We start from the raw sequence: 19,463 nt of genomic DNA on the forward strand, positions 1-19,463 counted from the left end.
ATACTCCAGGTTCTTACCACTGCTTGGCTCACTGTAGTATTGGCTTATGTAGTTGTTCATGTCGTCTTGAACGAGATGATCTGGAAGAAATAAAAATGCCAACTTAATGCCTTATTGCGTCAAGCATAATAAAAGTGAAAGCTTGACGTATTCGTAAGTTCAGATTTAGAGACTAGAAGGCACAACACCGCTGAGTGGTTGCAGCAAAATTTACTCTTAAGTGCTATAAACTTGAGGTTTCTGTCTGGTGAGATGTTCATCAGATTTGGTCTCCTGGACAGAAATGTCATGTTTTTGTCATGTCTAAACTACTAGACTTTTGTTTAAGACAGCACTTTGTCTCAGAGTTACTTGCAGCTGGGCATGAATCTTCTCCTCACGGTGTTTATAGGTTCACCAATGATTAATATGACCGGAGGGTGCGCAGGATTTCAGACATCTTTGTACAGTAGATTGTTGAATGATTTACCACCCATAGCACTTGGTTATAGTCGGACAGCAGAAAGCCTGCTGTGCCTGAATGACCAAAGCACAGCAACACTCGTGGTGGGTGTATTTCGCTGACCTTAAATCAGTCCACTTTAAGAATTATTGTTAAGTGCTATCCAGAATGAAGTCCCACCGGAGCGTTCTGATGGCTTATATTCATTTACTGTATGTTTGTGCTTCAAATATTCATATTGTGAACGTCTCGGGAGGGGCCCGGGCATCGCTCAGCCTGAAAGATGTGACAGAGACTATCTCAGAGTGATTAATAACACATGAGCATGTGAGGAGCAGGTTCGGTTAAAAGGCTGTCTGAATAACAGACTGGACACATGGTGGCTCAGATGTGTGGCAATGTCACATGGTGGATTTATAGTTTTGATAAAGGAATGGCTTCAGCGTTCTGAGCCCTGACATCACAGGGACTAACGGCGCTTTGTTCCTTTAAGTCCTATAAGTTATGACCTGTCATGTTTGGAAAGGTTTATAGTCCATCTATTCATCTGAGTATGGCTGTGGAATGTTTGAGTGTAGATCCAGAGATGAATGTTGAGCGCTGCCCGGGCCTGTTTGTGTGTGTATGTGTGTAATGTCCGTCTTTAATCAACTGTCCTGCCTTCCAACTTAAAATACTGCAGGGACTGTAGCAGTGATCTATTCTATACGGTTACATGATTTAATACGGTGTGCTGTGACCTTCTATTTTACACTAGTCGCTACTAAAGGTTATTGTGACCTTTACATATATACTGTACCTCTGACCTTTATTACATATGTCTGAGCCCCAAAGCCATCTCTGAATGATGACAATGACATTCTGTTTTTTGTGTCCCAATTGTGTCGAGTGGCTGTTGGTTTTTACTGGCAGATTGCAAAACCTTTACCTGACAGATCTCAAAAGCAGTCCCTCGAGTCGTATCACCCGGGGCTCAGAGAACCTCTGTGCGTTCAAACAGCCGCACTTAACATGGAATATGTTGGACTGATATAGCAGGCAGGGCCTTTAATATCCCCCATGTGCTAAGACAGTGGTTCTCAACCTTTTCAGGATGTGAAAAGGTAATCATATTTTGACTCCCACACCCTGACGAGCACTATTAAAGAGTTGAGGAATTACGTTTTGTAAATAGCAGATCTACATGCTCACAACGCCTCACGTTGTGAGCATGTAGATCTGCTATTTTCAGAATTTCTGCCTCTAATATTTGACAATTTGGCCAATGTTTAATTTGTCATTTTAGAGGTATTAAAAAGGCCTTAAATTGTCACTTTAAAAATGTGCATATATCCTCTATACACTAAAACTTTATTTGGGTTGTTTACTGTGAGTGAGAAAACAATGTTGCACATTAAGCCAATCATTTGGGTACCGCCAAAAATAACTTGGGGACCCGACCCACAGGTTGAGAACCACTATGCTAAGAGACCTTTGGTCTATCCAAACAGCCTGTTAGTAGTACAGTGGTTCCCAAACCTTTTCGATCGAGACCCAAAAGAAGAACTTGTAGATTGCCTGGGGACCCAAACTAGTGAGAACAGCAGATCGCGTGCCACGCTGTGAGCTTGTAGACCTGCTATTGTCACTACTTCTAGTCCTGTAATACAGTGGTTCTCAACCTGTGGGTCGGGACCCAAATTATTTTGGGGGGGTCCCCAGATGATTTGATTAATTTGAAACACTGTTTTCTCACTCAACAGTTAAAAAAAAAGAACTTGCAGTATAAGTGTATAGAGGGTATCTGCACATTTATAAAGTGACAATTAAAGGACTTTTAATACCTTTGTAACATGTAACATTGTCCAAATAGTCAAATAGGCCTATTAGAGGCAGAATTTGTGAAAATCGCCGATCTACATGCTCACAACGCCTCGCAGCGCGAGGCGTTGTGAGCATGTAGATCTGCTATTTTCACAATAGAACCGTGTTATACAAGACGTAATGCCTCAACTCTTTGTGATCATCAGGGTGGGGGTCCCCGGTTAAAATATGATTATTTTGGGGGTCGCGGCCCGAAAAGGTTGAGAACCCCTGCTGTAATACACAGGATGTGGGGGGGTTCCCGTGCTGTTACCTGCTAGACCCCCAGGCTCCTTGGCTTTGGCCTGAGCGGGGTGTTCAGGGGCCCCGGGGGCCAGGCCGTCCACCTCCTGGAAGCTGCTGCTCTGTTTACCCCACACATGATGGATCTGCATGGCCGCCTCCCGCTCCGCCACCAGGTCCAGGTCCTGCTGGGCCAGGTGGGCTCGCAGCTGCCTGATCTCAAACTGACAGGATGAGAGGGGGGAGAGAGACACTGTGTCAGAGAGAGAGAGAGAGAGGGTGGAGATATGAACCGATCATTCATGACACATTGGGTGCGTTCGGAAACCCGCACCGGGTGTGTGCTCAGTGTAGTGAGTGCAGTGGGCGTGACGTTGGAGAGTGCATTCAGTGTGGCTTAAGGCCCTTTTCCACCGGCAGCGATAACGATGACAATAGCCATAAAATATCACAGCGATAATTATGCCTTCACATTGATGTCTGATAAAGTTATCGGACATCAATGTGAAGAGGCGCCAATTAACAGCCGCTTGCGCAGAGTGCATCGCGAGCTGTTTCTCAGAGACCCAGTTCCATATCACTGTGATCTTAACCACATCGTTGTTGATCCTAACGATGTAGTTGTCGGCTATCGTTGTCTTTATCGGTGTTGGGTGGATGCTGCCGATCCACTTCAATTGAAAACCCACTTTTTTAAATCGTTATCGTCATCGTTTGCTGCCGGTGGAAAAGAGCCTTTATTTACGAACGACCAGTTAAGAGACAGTTGTGCGCTTTTACACTCTGAACTCTGAAGGTAAACTTTCTGAAAAGCAGCAGTTGCTAACGTAACGTTAATTCAATTGATATTGAAAGGATATGTAATCCCTAACATTGGCATACCTGCTGTTAGTTTACACGTTGATGTGTGTGAAACTATCAAGCCCAAACGACCAACGAAGCTGCAAATGCTGCATTTTGCGGTCATTTCCTCCATTGTTCACAATCACAGCTGAGAAGCGCTCGAGACATGGCCATGAAAACCAACCAATCAAAACACCGAACTGACGCACCACACCGTCAAACCCCATCTTCTGAGTAGGGTTGGTGAGTGCGTGCACTCAGCACACCGGTGCACCGCGCACTGGATTTCCGAACAACAACGCACCAAGTGCACCGAATAAACGAACGACAACATGGCACACCAGTGCGTTGAGTGCGCATTTCCGAACGCACCCATTGAAACGCAAGTTAATTTAACCCAGGGGTGTGGCCCGGGGGCCAAATGCGGCCAGAGGACACATTTTATACGGCCCGCGGCTTCATTCCTAAATTGTATTATAAACGGCCCGCCAGCACGGTCAAACAAGAATATTTTCCCAGAGTATGATTTCTCAGGATTCCTTGTTTCCTGTTGTCTCATTCTGAAGGGGTCAAAGAAAGGCTATTTTATTGTATTTTTTTTACCTTGCACGTCTGGTTACATTTGGTAATGTGAGTTATTTGTGTTTTGTTCAGAGCACACACCTGTTAGATATTGATGAAAATATTTTAATTACGATGCATATATGTTACTTTGTTATGGTCCCACCAAAGTACATTATGTCAGGAGATATAGTCGGCCCTTGGGTGTTTTAATATTTTCTAATGTGGCCCCATTTGAAAAACGTTTGGACACCCCTGATGGCTCCTGGTACTTTTGAGTAATTATTTTGTATTTTAACCTTTTCAAGGTTCAAATACAAAAGAATGACTCTAGAGCACTCAAAAGTTTAGTGAGAGATGGAGTAGTGGTCTAAAGATCAGACTTTCATTGCTGATGTTCCATGTACAAATCTCAATCCTCCTACATTGCTGTTTTACTTTGACATTTTCATGGGTAAAGTACAAAATAATTACTCAAAAGCACCTGACACTTTGTAGGTTGGAGATGGTGTAGTGGTCTAAAGATTAGACTTTAGATGTAGAGTTTCTGTGTTCAAAACCCAGTCACCCTACTAATTGCTGCTCTAATACTTGGATCTTTTCAATACAACATAAGTACTCAAAAGCACCAAGTGAGAGGTGGCCTAATGGTCTAATGCTCAGACTCACAGCTACGAGGTTCCATGTTTAAATCCCACTCAACCTACAGTCCATCTCTGGAGTACATTGACCTTTTTAAGGCTAAAATTGTCTACATTTTCTCAAATTCTTCCAGTGGTCTCAAGGCATGTAGGTAGGTAAGAATTTACTTTCTGTAAAATTTCTGTTGGACAGAGTTCTTTCAGATATAACCCCCCACCTTTAGCTCTCAGGAAACAGGGGGAGGGACACCCTTCCACGATGGTCCTCTGTGTACCTTGGGCATGGGACTTGAACCTGTCTGAAACCTGCCTGTAACAGGGACAACCGATCAAGCGACCATACCATTGAGCCATGGCACCTTTGGGCCCTCAACAGGTATCTCCTGGTGCTTTTGAGTTGTTCTCTTCTATTTTAGCCTTGAAAAGGTCAAAGCACTACATGAATGGATTTGAACATGTGACCTCTGCATTTGGAGTCTGATGTTTAAACCACTACACCATCTCCCACAGCAGACTTTATCTGGTGCTTTGAATACTTCTTTTGTATTTTAACCTTGAAAAGCAACAACAATGATCTGTACGAGAACTCTGATTTTTAGAGCACTAGATGCATTTTCTAGTGCTTTTGACTAACTCTTTTATATTTTAACCTGGAAAGAAATGTAAAAGTAAAACAGCAACATAGGAAGAGTGAGATTTGAACACAGAAACTCTGCACCGAGAGTCAATTGTCTAGACCATCTCTCAACATTGATGGCTTCTGGTGCTTTTGAGTAATTATTTTGTATTTGAACCTTTTCAAGGTTCAAATACAAAAGAATGACTCAAGAGCACCCAAAAGTTGGTGAGAGATGGAGTAGTGGTCTAAAGATCAGACTCTCATTGCTGATGTTCCATGTACAAATCTCAATCCTCCTACCTCCTACATTGCTGTTTTACTTTGACATTTTCATGGGGAAAGTACAAAAGAATTACTCAAAAGCACCTGACATTTTGTAGGTTGGAGATGGTGTAGTGGTCTAAAGATTAGACTTTAGATGCAGAGGTTCTGTGTTCAAAACCCAGTCACCTTACTAATTGCTGCTCTAATACTTGGATCTTTTCAAGGTTAAAATACAAAATAAGTACTCAAAAGCACCAGAACACATCTATAGTGAGAGGTGGCCTAATGGTCTAATGCTCAGACTCACAGCTATGAGGTTCCATGTTCAAATCCCACTCAACCTACAGTCCATCTCTGGAATACATTGACCTTTTTAAGGCTAAAATTGTCTACATTTTCTCAAACTCTTCCAGTGGACTCAGGGCATGTAGATCAGAATTTCTTTTCTGTAAAATTTCTGTTGGACAGAGTTCTTTCAGATATAACCCCCCACCTTTAGCTCTCAGGAAACAGGGGGAGGGACACCCCTCCACGATGGTCCTCCGTGTACCTTGGGCATGGGACTTGAACCTGTCTGAAACCTGCCTGTAACAGGGACAACCGATCAAGCGACCATACCATTGAGCCAAGGCACCTTTGGGCCCTCAACAGGTATCTCCTGGTGCTTTTGAGTTGTTCTCTTCTATTTTAGCCTTGAAAAAGTCAAAGCACTACATGAATGGATTTGAACATGCGACCTTTGCATTCAGAGTCTGATGTTTAAACCACTACACCATCTCCCACAGCAGACTTTATCTGGTGCTTTGAATAGTTCTTTTGTATTTTAACCTTGAAAAGCAACAACAATGATCTGTACGAGAACTCTGATTTTTAGTCCACTAGATGCATTTTCTAGTGCTTTTGACTAACTCTTTTATATTTTAACCTTGAAAGAAATGTAAAAGTAAAACAGCAACATAGGAGGAGTGAGATTTGAACACAGAAGCTCTGCACCGAGAGTCAAATGTCTAGACCACTAATCCCTATGGGACATTATATCAGAAATGTACAGTACATTATCTATGTGGCTATATACAGCCTGCTGTACTTGTTGGATATATTAACGCAGTGTTTCTTAAATGGGGGTACATAGGGGGTACATGAAAGAAAGTTGAAAATGGAAAAGATAAAATGATACGTAGAGGTTTCACACCATGTACATTACTATGTGGGTGTACAGTGTTGCACAAGACCCATACGTCATACGCTGACGTCACAATCAAGTTGCCCAATTGGGTGGGTTATTCAAGGTCACCCAAGTTTGTGTTCATCCTGCACTCCGTCTGCGTATGCGTTAGGGCATTCACGAATAGTGATTTTTAGTATTCGAATTATTCGACCTCAAAGTATTCGAATAATTGAATATTCGACAGGACTGGCCAAATATTAAGTCAGCAAGAGGCGAACATTGTGAAAATAGCCAACGCCTCGCAACGCGAGGCGTTGTGAGCATGTAGATCTGCTATTTTCACAATAGTTATTTGCGGAACCAAGTCACATTAAATGTAATACCTACAATTCCAAGTGCTTGTCAGGGTGGGGGTCCCCAGTTCAAATATGTTTATTTTGCAGGTCACAGCCTAAAAAGGTTTCAGAACTCCTGGTATAGAGCATTAACAAATTCATCCACCGGGGGCAAAACTATATTATTTTTTTAAAGAGAAAACAATAAAATAATAAAATAAGCGAATATTCAACTTCGGTGAACAACGTCGAATAGTGACTTTGATATTCGAATATTCGAATATTCGAATATTTGAATATTTGGTGAATGCCCTAGTATGCGTCCCTGGCTTGTTATGTGCTGTTTGCTCCCACCGCCACCCCAGCACCACCAGTGGGCTCTGCTATTAATTCTGTTCCCCATGGAGGGGTTGTTATTGTATTATCTATCTCCCATGATGGTTGTCTAATTGTGCTGAGCAGGGAGAAAAAAATTAGCAGAGCCTGAACGCCAAGATAAAATATTATTTTTGCACTTGTATTCACATTCTATAATATATATTGGTTCATTCTATTCGTGAGTTATCTGACTGAAATAAAAATACTGTTGTATTGAATTATGAAACTTTAAGAAACTTTATGTGAACCTAATGATTTTCTTAAGTTTTAAAACGACCTTGACTAGCGCAACTGGCATCAAAATTTGATTTTCGATGTCAATATTTTGTATGTATGCAGTAGTCTGTTAAAGGGGTTACTTGGATTCAGAAAACGGTGTACAGAAGTCAAAAAAGTTTTAGAAGCACTGTATTAATGCATATTACATATACACATTCTGCATCACAGCTGACCTTTGAATGACATGCCATACATTTTACATTTTATTTATCCTGGGCCAGCATGGGAACCAGGGGTCTTCAACAGGGGGATCCCTAGAGGGTCATCAGAGTTACTAAAGGGGGTCATCCAGATCTTTGTGTGATAGAAGCTTTTTTTCTCCTTTTCTATATTAACCACTTGAACCCTAGCCTCCATATTCTCAGAACTTTAGCCAAAAATATCAGCTATTTTTGGCAAAGAGGTTTGGTGTAGAAGGGAAAAAGAGCAGACTAAGTACAGATGAAAGGTATTGACGGTTCAAATATCTGGAAACACAAATTTACATGAACCCAAAATACACATCAGTGTATTTTGGGTTGTGCTTTCAAACAATGAAACTAAACTATATGGTAACTATGGGTTGTGGGGGGTCCCTGCTTCATCTCTCACTTGACTAAGGGGTCCTTGGCCTGAAAATGTTGAAGACCCCTGATATAGACCACTACTCTGCAGCTAGAGTAAATAATTTGTGCAATAATTCCACTCTATTCATAGTAATTTATACAATAAGTCCTCATTTGTTTGACGATATAAACACAGGATATTATTGGGGGAATATGAATGTGGCTATGACGAATCTACAGCATCACTTATAAAGTCTGTTAATTATTTATTTTCATTTTATTGTTTACACATAGTCTTTCTCCCTGGTAATTTGCTGCCCTCTTGTGGTTAGATGCTGACATGACAAGATGACTGCATGGTGATTTAGAAAGACAGGCAGTAAATTGAGAGGGAAGAGGACATACTGCCTGTTCCTGGCAGATCTGGGTGAGGCGGTCAAGCTGCTCTTCTCTCACCGCCTTGGCCTTCTCGTACTGCTGGATCTCCAGTTCCATCTCCACCTTCACTTGCAGCACATAGGCTGGAATGACAGGACACAACGTGACATTGATAGATCCATCATCCACGACAACACACACTGCGGTTCAGCTCTGAACTGAAGCTCTGTCACATGGTGGCATTTCCTGAAGAAGATAGTCGATTGGATGTACATGTTTTGTGCTTGTAAATGAGTTCCAACTTAGTTTGAAGGAATTAGTGGAGAGTACCACTGCTTACACCGCAGTGCCTTTTCAGTTTAACAGATTCATACCAATCCATCGTCATTTAGTATCAGCCCAGCGTTCGTCTACACCAGTGGTTCAGGCCGTGACCCCCAAAATAATCATATTTGATAATCATATTTGAACCCCCCCCCCCCCCCCCACCCCACCCCACCCTGACGAGTACTAAGGTGAGGCATTACATTTCCTATAACACGGTTCTATTGTGAAAATAGCAGATCTACATGCTCATAACGCCTCGCAACGCGAGGCGTTGTGAGCATGTATATCGGCTATTTTCACAATATGTCTGCCTCTAATATTTGACAGTTTGGCCAATGTTTAATTTGTCATTTTAGACTAGAGGTATTAAAAAGGCCTTAAATTGTCACTTTAGAAATGTGCAGATACCCTCTATAGTACACTTAAACTTTATGTTGGTTTGTTTACTGTTGAGTGAGAAAACAATGGAGTCACTTCATATGAAATTCAACTCATCTTTTATTCTACATTCCCTTGAGCATGTCCATTCAAACGCCACAAGGTGGAGCAATGCAGCTGAAATGATCTGAGGGCTGAAACTCGCATGCTTCTCGGCAGCCAGCACAGAAAATGACCCATAGGCATGTGTATGTAAAATAGCATCGCCATGGCTGTATGGTAGAGTGCACTGGATGGATAGGTGGCTTCACTCAAAGAATCGCTCTCCGGGGGGACGCCCCACGAAAACACTGTGAAACTATGGGGTGAAATAATGATAACGGAGGAGGGGAGCCGATCACTGCAGAGGCCGTACTGCAGTATCTGTCTTTGTGACCTTACAGCATACATGGGCAACTGGCGGCCCGGGGGCCACATGCGGCCCTCACCTTCACTTAATGCGGCCCGCAGGTTAATACCGGAATACTGATATATTATTTGTTACAATTCCAAACATGACCTGCTTTAATTCTGTCAGTCTATATTAGTAGCTTAATGACTAGTATATTAGTAATAAAATGTATTATTTTATGTCCAATGTAGGTATTTGTATTTAGGTTCATAGAGTCAACCTGAATATATAACTAAATGTGTTTGAAATTAAATAAATATGTTACATTTCAGGATTCCGATTAAAAAATTACAAAAAATAATTCAGGTTTCCAATTCAAAATAAGCAAAACTGCGATGCGTTTTGAGCTTGTAGATCTATTTTTGCTTCTTTTGTATGAGATACTAGAATGACAAAGTAGGACGTAGCAATATGCAATGTGGCCCTCTGGAGTGAAGGTGGAAATATAGTGGCCCTCGCCATCATCAAAGTTGCCCGCCCCTGCCTTACAGCAAAGGACAGGATGCAGAGGATATTGCTCCCAGCACCCACCCACCACCACCTCTCCCAGCCATCCAACCACCCTCCTCAGCCTCACCGTCGATGATCCTCTTGACCCTCCAGATGCGCAGGGTGATGATGAGGCCGATGGCATCCCAGGGACTGCTGGGTCCGTTGGCCACCGTGGAGGCCACCATGGGGGCCAGCGAGAGAACAATGACGGCGCCGTCAAACACCTGGACAAAGAAAATAGATCATGTACGCATACACAAATGTAACCGGGCTTATGAACGCACACATAGACATCAAAGGGGGGTTGAGCCCCTGCCCTTTTATCCATCTGTACTAAAAAGTGCCCTCCCCAGACCATGAATGCAGTTTTTACTATGGTGAAAGAAAATGCAAATGCCTCCTTTCCATGACATACCTGAAATCCATGCCATTACGCCTCATCTCCAATATTGACTTGATTATGCTTAGTTCAGTGTGGTATCACACATCGAAAATAGCTCACAACGCGTCGCAGCGCGATATATAGCAGGTCTGCTATTTTCGATATTTCCACCAAAAGGCCCTTTTAGACATTTTTGCCCCTGCCTCTCCAACATTCTCTGCACGTCCCTGAGGTTGCGTGTGCATGCATGTGCACACAGACAGACAGACAGACCCACAAACGCACGCACACACACACCCACACACCCACACACACACATACACACACACACACACACACACACACACACACAAAGGCAATTCCTTCGTCTACTCCACAATCTCCAAGTTGCTCCGCTGAGGTATGACATTGAGGGAATGACACTGCAGTGGAAGGGGGGCCTAACCTCAAGACTAATGGGACCCCGGGGAGCTTACCTCCACTTTGTTCTCGATGTAATCCCATATCCCCAGCACCACGATCCTGAACACCGTCTGAGACACCCAGAGATGGAGAGGGAGCGAGAGGAGGTGGGTGGGGGGTTGGAGGGGGGAGGGTGGAGTGGGGGGGGGGGGGGGGGGGTTCAAGGAGGAGGAGGTAAAGCTTGATTTATACCTGGTTGCACATCGTGTCTTGTGCTGAAAATAGCTGATCTACAAGGTCACAACGTGTCATGTTTCAATGCGTTGTGAGCTTGTATATCGGCCATTTTCTAGCTGAGATAACGGCACGGAACTAAGTATAAATAAGGCTTAAAGAACAGAAAAAAAAACATTGAGTGAGATCAATCAAGAAATGATGGCACCATAGTGGTGGACAAAGTATTCAACCCCAGTACTGGTGAAATAATATTATAACTACAACTGAAAGTTGCTGTGCCCAAAAGTACAAATTACAAAACAAAATGCATTTTCTCTTTAATATCAATGCTGTATTGAAATTTCCCCCAAAATGTTCAAAGACTTTCGAGAACCTTTCAAAAAATATTAACAATAGTGAAACTATGAATCTACAAGCTCACAAAATGTTGCATGACGATGCATTGTGAGTGTGTAAATCGTCTATTTTCACTACATTTAGGACTTCAGTAGTTAATTCATAATTTTCTCTTCCTAAAATTGTAAAAAAAAAAAAAAAAGTCAAAAGTACAATATTTGACTTTGAAATGTAGTGGAATGAAAGTCCTAAGTATCCAAAAATACAAATATTCATGTAAAGTACTCAAAAAATGTACAAAGTATGGTACTCAAGTAAATGTACTTTGTTACTGTCCACTTCTGGATTCATACTTCCTTCAGTTAATTCCCCTCAACTCGCATGAAATAAAAAGCAAAAAGAAAAGAAAATCTGAACATCTCAGCAAAAGTGAGTTGCGTTTTAGCGATTCAGTTTTCTGTCACTTCTCCGCCGGTAATTCATCAATGACATCATATTCATACACACATCACAAGCGGCACAGCGGTACTTTCATCCAGACAATTAAGAGGCACAGCATTCTATTCCTTCTGCTGATGCAACGGGGACTGCGGAGGGCAAACGCTCTCTTGTTCTCTCTCTGCCCCCCCCCCCTCTCTCTCTCCTGCTCCCCCCTTACACTCCCCCATCTTCCCTTCAGATATTCAAGGCTGCAACGGAGCAAAAACTACCACCCCCACTGTTTCCCACCATCGCTGTAAAACAGTGTATAAATGTGTATAAATGTAACCAGTGGGTCGATTTTGGTTACATTACATTCTCAGAGTTACAAATTGATAAATAAACACTGAGGATTTTACTGTGCTACATGTGTTAAAAATGAATCACTAAGGGGTTCGCTTTTAATGATAAATAAAACGCCAACTAGACCAGAGTTAACACACTAGCGTTCAGTATGGACGCAAGACAGTCGTTCTCAACCTTTTCTATCAGGTTTTAAAATTAATGTTATAGTGCAGGGGTCTTCAACGTTTTCAGGCCAAGGACCCCTTTGTTGAGAGAGAGATGAAGCAGGGACCCCCACAACCTTTTCAGAGATTCCATATAGTTTCATTGTTTGACGGCACAATCATCAGTGTATTTTGGATTCATGTCAATTTGTGTTTTCAGATATTTAACCACTTGAACCATCAATACTTAATAAACTTGACCTTTCACTATGTTCTTAGTTTGCTCTTGTTCCCCTCTACACCAGAGCTCTTTGCCAAAAATAGCCGATCTACAAGCTCACAACGCCTTGCGCTGCGAGGCGTTGTGAGCTTGTAGATCTGCTATTTTGGCTAATGTTCTCAGAATATGGACACTAAGGTTCGAGTGGTTAAAAAAGGAGGGGGAAAAAAAACTAACTCTGAGGACCCCCTAGGGGTCCCGGACCCCCTGTTGAAGACCCCTGTTATAGTGTCATTCAAATCTTGTTTTGCCAATTATTTGTCGGCCCACTTGCAATACCCTGAGGGCCCCGGCCCACAGGTTGAGAAACCACTGAACTAAGACAAATGTGTCCAGCGCCAGGGAAACTGTAATCAATATGGCTCACACCTGAGGCACTGACATTATTCAAAACTAGTGGCAGAGAAAAGCCCCATCTGCATTTTAAACTGGCTTTGTTGAGGATCAATAGAATACATCAACAAAGGCAGCGACTGTTTCAGCCTTTAACGATGGCCAATGTTTTGTGGTTTAATATGCCCGGCATGATACTTTGTGGAATGACAGACAGCACGCCTCGAGTCCAACATCTTCAGTTTTAAAGAGCAGTACAGGGCAAAGCACCCACAGGAGCGTGCTTTCATAGTCTTGTTAGCATTTTATGAAAATCCATAAATGCAACTCAAATACAGGTGAACTGGGCACTAAAATAAGTTGGGCCCTAGAGATTTAACTGGGCAGAATTGAGAAATGGGCTCTTGAGAGCTGAACACTTAAAGTCTTGAGCATTAAGTTGAATCGTTTTATTAACTTTGATTTTCTGAGGATATAATATACAATCATATAATATACGATCAGAGATCTCTGTCTACAGATAACAATTTACAATCAAGTCTGGTGACATCTAAATTCAGGGAATATGGGCAAAAATGGTGTGGAAACTGTGCAATGGAGCAGTTGCTGCAATTGCTCCATTGCACAGGTGCCAGAAATGGGTTTAAAAAGTGATTGATAAGAAATGGGTTCTAAAAAATGGAAATATAGTAGATGTCACCAGACGAAACATAGACAGAGAACTCTGATCTGACTAGCTCTTCCCAAATAGTGCCCAGTTCTCCTCAAATAGTGCACATTTCTCCCGAAAAATAATGTCTAGGATAGTTTTTCCCCCCCAAAAACAGGACCATGCAGTTCTCTAGAAATAAGAACCCTGTTATCTCTCAAGGACCTATAGTGCACCTCACTAGCACACCTTTCCTATATGTCTCCACAGACTGCACAATGTAGCATGGATCAATACACCGCTGCATCAGCTTTAAGTAAGCCTGCCTGCTTGTGTGGTCAAGGGCTTGATGTAGTTTGTTGTGCACCAAAAATCTACAAGCTCTCAGCTCTGTGCAGCGCGTTGTGAGCTTGTAGATTGGGTATTTTCGGGGCACGACACCGGCACATAACTAAATATAATTCGAGCACGGCTTAAGAGAGAGAGAGAGAGAGAGAGAGAGAGAGAGAGACTCACCTCAGTGAAAAACACAGAGAGAATCACCAGACTGATCCAGTGGATGATACCGGCAAACTGGAATGCGTTGTTAACTGAGGGACAGAACAAGAGACGAACACATTTTCAAAAAGCGTTATTCATTCACATGAGTTGTCAGTTGGTAAAGGTACAGAGATGACAAGTGTGAATGACTAATGCTGCGTTCAGATGGGCTCAGGCAAGCGGTAGACGGCAAACCGAAGTCATTTTAGTGGACGGGAGTAGAACGGCAAACGGTACAGTAGTCCGGCAGTCGAAACCGGTGACGGTAAACGGCAGACTTGCCGTTCAAAGTTAAATTAATTTAACTTTTTACCGTGGTACAGGACGGAATCCCTATTAATTAATGTTGCCCTACCATTCTGTCGGGCATATTTTGTTCTACCTTGCCGTACCGTCCAGCAGGTGGTGCCGTTTGCCGTCTACCGCTTGCCTGAGCCCATCTGAACGCAGCATAACACTGTCATGCGCTCGCTCCACATTCTGTGTATTTATACGCCTAATATCCACCAGTTTTATTATGGACAGCTCCCAGCGGATCAGAGCTGTCAGCTGAGCCATTCCTCCCCAAGCACCAGCTCCCCTTCTCATTATGGATGGGATGATATAAACATTTCATATCACGATTATTGTGGCAATTTACGATATTATCGCAATAATCAAAATCCATTATCTTGGGGCGGAACATTTGCCAAAAAAATAGCCGATCTACAAGCTCACAACGTGTCGCAACGCGACGCGTTGTGAGCTTGTAGATCGGCTATTTTTTGGCAAAGACATTTGAAAGAGTGAAAAAAAACGGTATCAAGTATGTATATTAAGTACCTTTTACCAATTTAAGTGGTACCGGATATGCAGCTCGGCAAATAAAATTTAATTGATCCCAGTGCATGACGGAGGACGATATCACGATAAATTAAATCTCCACGATACCATTATCGCGAGTGTTTTTTTAACCGCAATAAACGATAATATCGCGTATTGTCCCATCCCTACTTCTCATCTGCCTTTGTTTGCTGTGTTCAGTGATCTGTCCATCAGCCCTGTCCTTCTTTCTGCGCTCACCAACTGACCAGCTCTCGATTGCCCAATTTATATGTTTACCAAGCATTTGTCTTGGTCTCCCTCTGCTCGTCTTGTCTCTCCAGTACGTCCCTGGGGACTCTGTAAGGATCTGGAATTCTGGATGTGTTCACACAGGGCAAGAGGTCTTCACTCAGACATGGTAATGTGGTCATGGTAATGGTCATCGTGACCTCCTGACTTAATGATAGATGTCTCCCTGATGCCAAATGGTGAATGAATGCAGATGAGGGTGATTTCGTTTTACTAAGCAGCACACCTTCAACTAGAGAGAATTAATTGACACTGAATTACCATTCAGTGGGAAGATAACAGAATGCTAGACACAACTATTAGCAAAAATAAATAATTTTGCAAAGATCTACTCTGTAACCAAAAACAAATTACATTACATCACTGAGAAATCAAATCAGATACAAGGCTCCCATGTGTATATCTAGGATTTCAGGTGGGCAGCCTGTGACATCAGTCATCTATGACAAATAGAGCACCGAAGTATGATGTCATTTACACATTCAACCTGGGTCCCGTTTTTGCCCCCATTCTGAATTCCCATAGACCTTTTTCAAATCAAGTCATTTAAGAACTGTGTTCCAAAAATAAACAAACGATGTCTGCGGTTTGACTCATATGGATATGAAGAATCAACAGACGTCGAGAAAATGCTAATGTTACCGCCACCGAATTAGTTCAATTCTCGCCAGAAACAGACTGTATCAAATATGAGTTACTGACTATCGTAAACGATACAGAGCCACGTCCCGACAAAATCGCAGAGACCATGATTCTTATATGAGACGATTTTAAGATGACCCAATGTTATTCTCCATAGAGAAATTACTTCCGGGAACCAGTGGATGAACGAGGACTTCGCATTCTGTTGGTACAATAGGCTATATTAATAATAGTAAGATGTTGATTTGGCTTCATGTATAGCCTATAGCCTATATAAGACTCTACTCTCTGCAGGAGTCTAGCAGTCTATAAGAGGTCCTGTCCGTTTGTTTCAGGTTGTCTGGATGGATGTCCCCTGTTAATCTTGCGAACCGCTTGACAGATCAGCACAAAATGTCTTGTGCACACTACCAGTTGGCCACAGAAGTAACTCCACTAACTTATTTCCCCATAAAGGTTTAATATGTTTTGAAATATTTACCTAATTTTATAATGGAAGTCAACAGGGCTCTGATTGGGCTGAAACTTTGCAAAAATGTGGAGTCATATGTCATAGACACATTATATCATCCAAAAAAAAAACTTTAAAAAAGTCTATGCTACACTACTGTATGTCGTCCAATGTCAAAACCACTTGAATACCTTAAAATACCAAATGAAAGAAAATGCCATGCTATACTATTTCATCAAATCAAGCTGTACAACATCATGTAATCGAAAAAAGGCTTACATATAAATATATTGTGTAATGACCACCAAAACCAAGGAAAGATATGTTCCCAGAGATATTTTAATTTCTTTGCAGACTGAAAGTGAGTTTTCTCTATTCTATAGGATAGTAGGATTGCTAAGCAATCTTCCCAACCCTGCTTTATTAATGCCGTGGCTACCGCTTTTAGAACACACAGACAAAAGTCACTGTGTGCATTGAATATACCGGCCTGTCCATATCATATGCTCTCAGGACCATATGGGTCGATATTGCCACACTGATAGTGGCATTCTGCGCTTATATCACATTGATTTGTTGCCCGCACCGCTCCGCACGTGGACACTCACACTGCAGCAGCTTGGTGTCAATCAGCAGCTCCAGTGTCAGCAGCACCACCACCAGAACGACACAGGCCACCAGGAAACAGTTGAAGCCCGCCGACAGCAGGCACACCTGCCACAGGGCTGCCCTCCGCCCGCAGCACGGCTTCAGCCAGTTGGACCTGCAGCCAGAGGGAGAGGAGGAGGAGGAGGGCCAAGGAGCAGAGAGGAGACAGGGAGGGGACGGGGAAGAGCCAGAGGTGGAAAAAGTTATGACATTTTATACTTCAGTAAAAGTGTCAATACTGCAGTGTAGATGTACTTGTGTTAAAAGTAAAAGTCCGGAATTCAACATGTACTTGAATAAAAGTATGAAAGTATTGGCATCAAAAAGTACTTAAAGTACCAAAAGTAAAAGTACAAAATGTTTAAAGTGGTTTATTTATGTTTTGTAATATTATAATTTATAACGGCAAAGTAACTAAAGTTTTCAAATAAATGAAGTGAAGTAAAAGTACAATATTTGGATCCGAAATGTAGTGGAGTAGAAGTAATAGTATTGCAAATTGGAAATACTCAAGTAAAGTACAAATACCTCAACATTTATACGTACTTAAGTAAATGTACTTTACAACACTGGGAACTGGTGTAAAAAGGCACTCGCATGTTTAAATACTGCAATATAGAAATAATCTGTTACAAGTAAAAGTTCCTAATTACATAGAGAAGACATATTTACTGGTCAAGGAGCTGCTGGCAGCCAGCAAAAAAGCAATCACAAGATTGAGGTATAGAAGTGACCCTCCAACTTGCAGTGGCTGTGCATTGTGGAGAACATATATGTGATGGAGAGATTTACCCATAAACTCAGGTTACAAGAAGAAATATTCCTTGAGAAATGGGAAAAATGGACTGCATACAAAACCCAACAGGATGACACCAGTAATAACGGACTTTGAAATTGGCTGAAATGTGAAATTTGAAATCATGTAATAATGTAAACCCTGCACTGTATTTATATGTGATAATCTGCAAGTAAAAAGAAAAAAAAAGAAAAAAAAAAGTTCCAAATTAAAAATGTGCTTGAGAGAAAGTACAAAAGTATTTGTATCAAAATCTAAATGTACCAAAAGTAGAAAGTACTCATTATGCAGAATGTTTTCCGATTCACAGGTTTTCTAATGTATAAAATCTTTTGAAAATAGCAGATCGGCTATTATAAATGTACATAGGGCTGAAGTGGTTACTGTATGTTTCTTTAGTAATAATCAAAATCTACAAAGTAACTAGTAACTAAAGTTTTCAAATAATTGTAGTGGAGTAAAAGTACAATATTCCCCTCTGAGATGTTGTGGAGTAAAAGTAAAAGTATTGAACATTGGAAATACTTCCTAAAGTACCTCAAAATTGTACTTAAGTACAGTACTAATAAATGTACTTTACACCAATGCAAAGTGTTCATTTAAAGCTGCAATTTGTCCTGTTCTATCAATCAATTAATGATCATACAACACTTTTTCAGCAGAGGGCGCCTTTCTGCAATCAACATACAAACACTGTTTATGCGGGTCAAAATGTATGTACAAGTACACATGCTAGAAGGCATATAAGTGTGAAACCATGTGGTTGCGCAACATAGATATGCTGTTCCTCAGCTTCCTCTGGCATATTATGTTGATACAACATGATATTAACTGTATGTTTTGCCCTGCCATTGAAGCTTCTCATCCCCCAAACCTTTCACTGTACATTCAAAAGCCTGATTTATCCTTCGTTGTATGACTGTCGTCTGTCGCACACAGAAAAGGCCAATCTACAAGCTCACATGCAACGTGTTGAGAGCTTGCAGATCGACCTCGGTATGCGACACCGTCTGGTGTGCGATGGATCATGAATTATACATTAATCAGGCCGTTCTCTTCCCTTTTTGAAAGCTCTCCTTTTGTTCCGACATGTAGGCTAGCCTACCAGCGAGCACCAGACCAGCAGATGTACCAGAATAGCCATGAGAAAGCTGGAGTCTATTTTTGGAGCACATCATGTGAAATCCTTTTTCATCTACGATCATCATGAGCAACAACAAGGCTTGTTTGTCCTGCCCAGTGTGATTATACATGTACAGTAGCATTAACATGTTTTATGGCTTAAACTAGCATTGATTGATTGAAGACTTTATTAGAAGTTTGCATAGGAAAAGGTACAGTTTCATGACGGTACAGTTCACTGGTACAAGGTCTACTAAAAGGAGATCCATGAAAAGACTAAGCTTATTTCCACTGGAAACCATTGAAGTATCTCATATAACATTGAATGACAGACGAATAGAACACAGTACTATGCAGTAGATATGTAAAGAAAAACAAAAAAGAAAACAGTAAGTCTAAACAAACAGTATATACAAA

The 19,463-nt window shown here is 41.7% G+C and overlaps 1 protein-coding gene across 1 annotated transcript in view; it reads right to left on the reverse strand.

The window, feature by feature from the left end:
- Window positions 1-19,463, reverse strand: part of tmem266 (transmembrane protein 266) — a 53,706-nt gene that overhangs the window by 1,833 nt on the left and 32,410 nt on the right. Inside the window, exons 4-10 of the mRNA XM_080736450.1 lie at window positions 17,089-17,243; window positions 14,251-14,324; window positions 11,045-11,101; window positions 10,272-10,410; window positions 8,566-8,681; window positions 2,559-2,751; window positions 18-80 (exon numbers count right to left, since the gene is read on the reverse strand). Coding sequence (XP_080592576.1) covers window positions 18-80; window positions 2,559-2,751; window positions 8,566-8,681; window positions 10,272-10,410; window positions 11,045-11,101; window positions 14,251-14,324; window positions 17,089-17,243 — 797 coding nt within the window. The remainder of the gene's footprint in view (window positions 1-17; window positions 81-2,558; window positions 2,752-8,565; window positions 8,682-10,271; window positions 10,411-11,044; window positions 11,102-14,250; window positions 14,325-17,088; window positions 17,244-19,463) is intronic.

The sequence above is a fragment of the Nannobrachium achirus genome, assembly GCF_963921795.1.
Source record: "Nannobrachium achirus genome assembly, chromosome: 11".
In the NCBI taxonomy this organism is placed as follows: Eukaryota; Metazoa; Chordata; class Actinopteri; order Myctophiformes; family Myctophidae; genus Nannobrachium; species Nannobrachium achirus.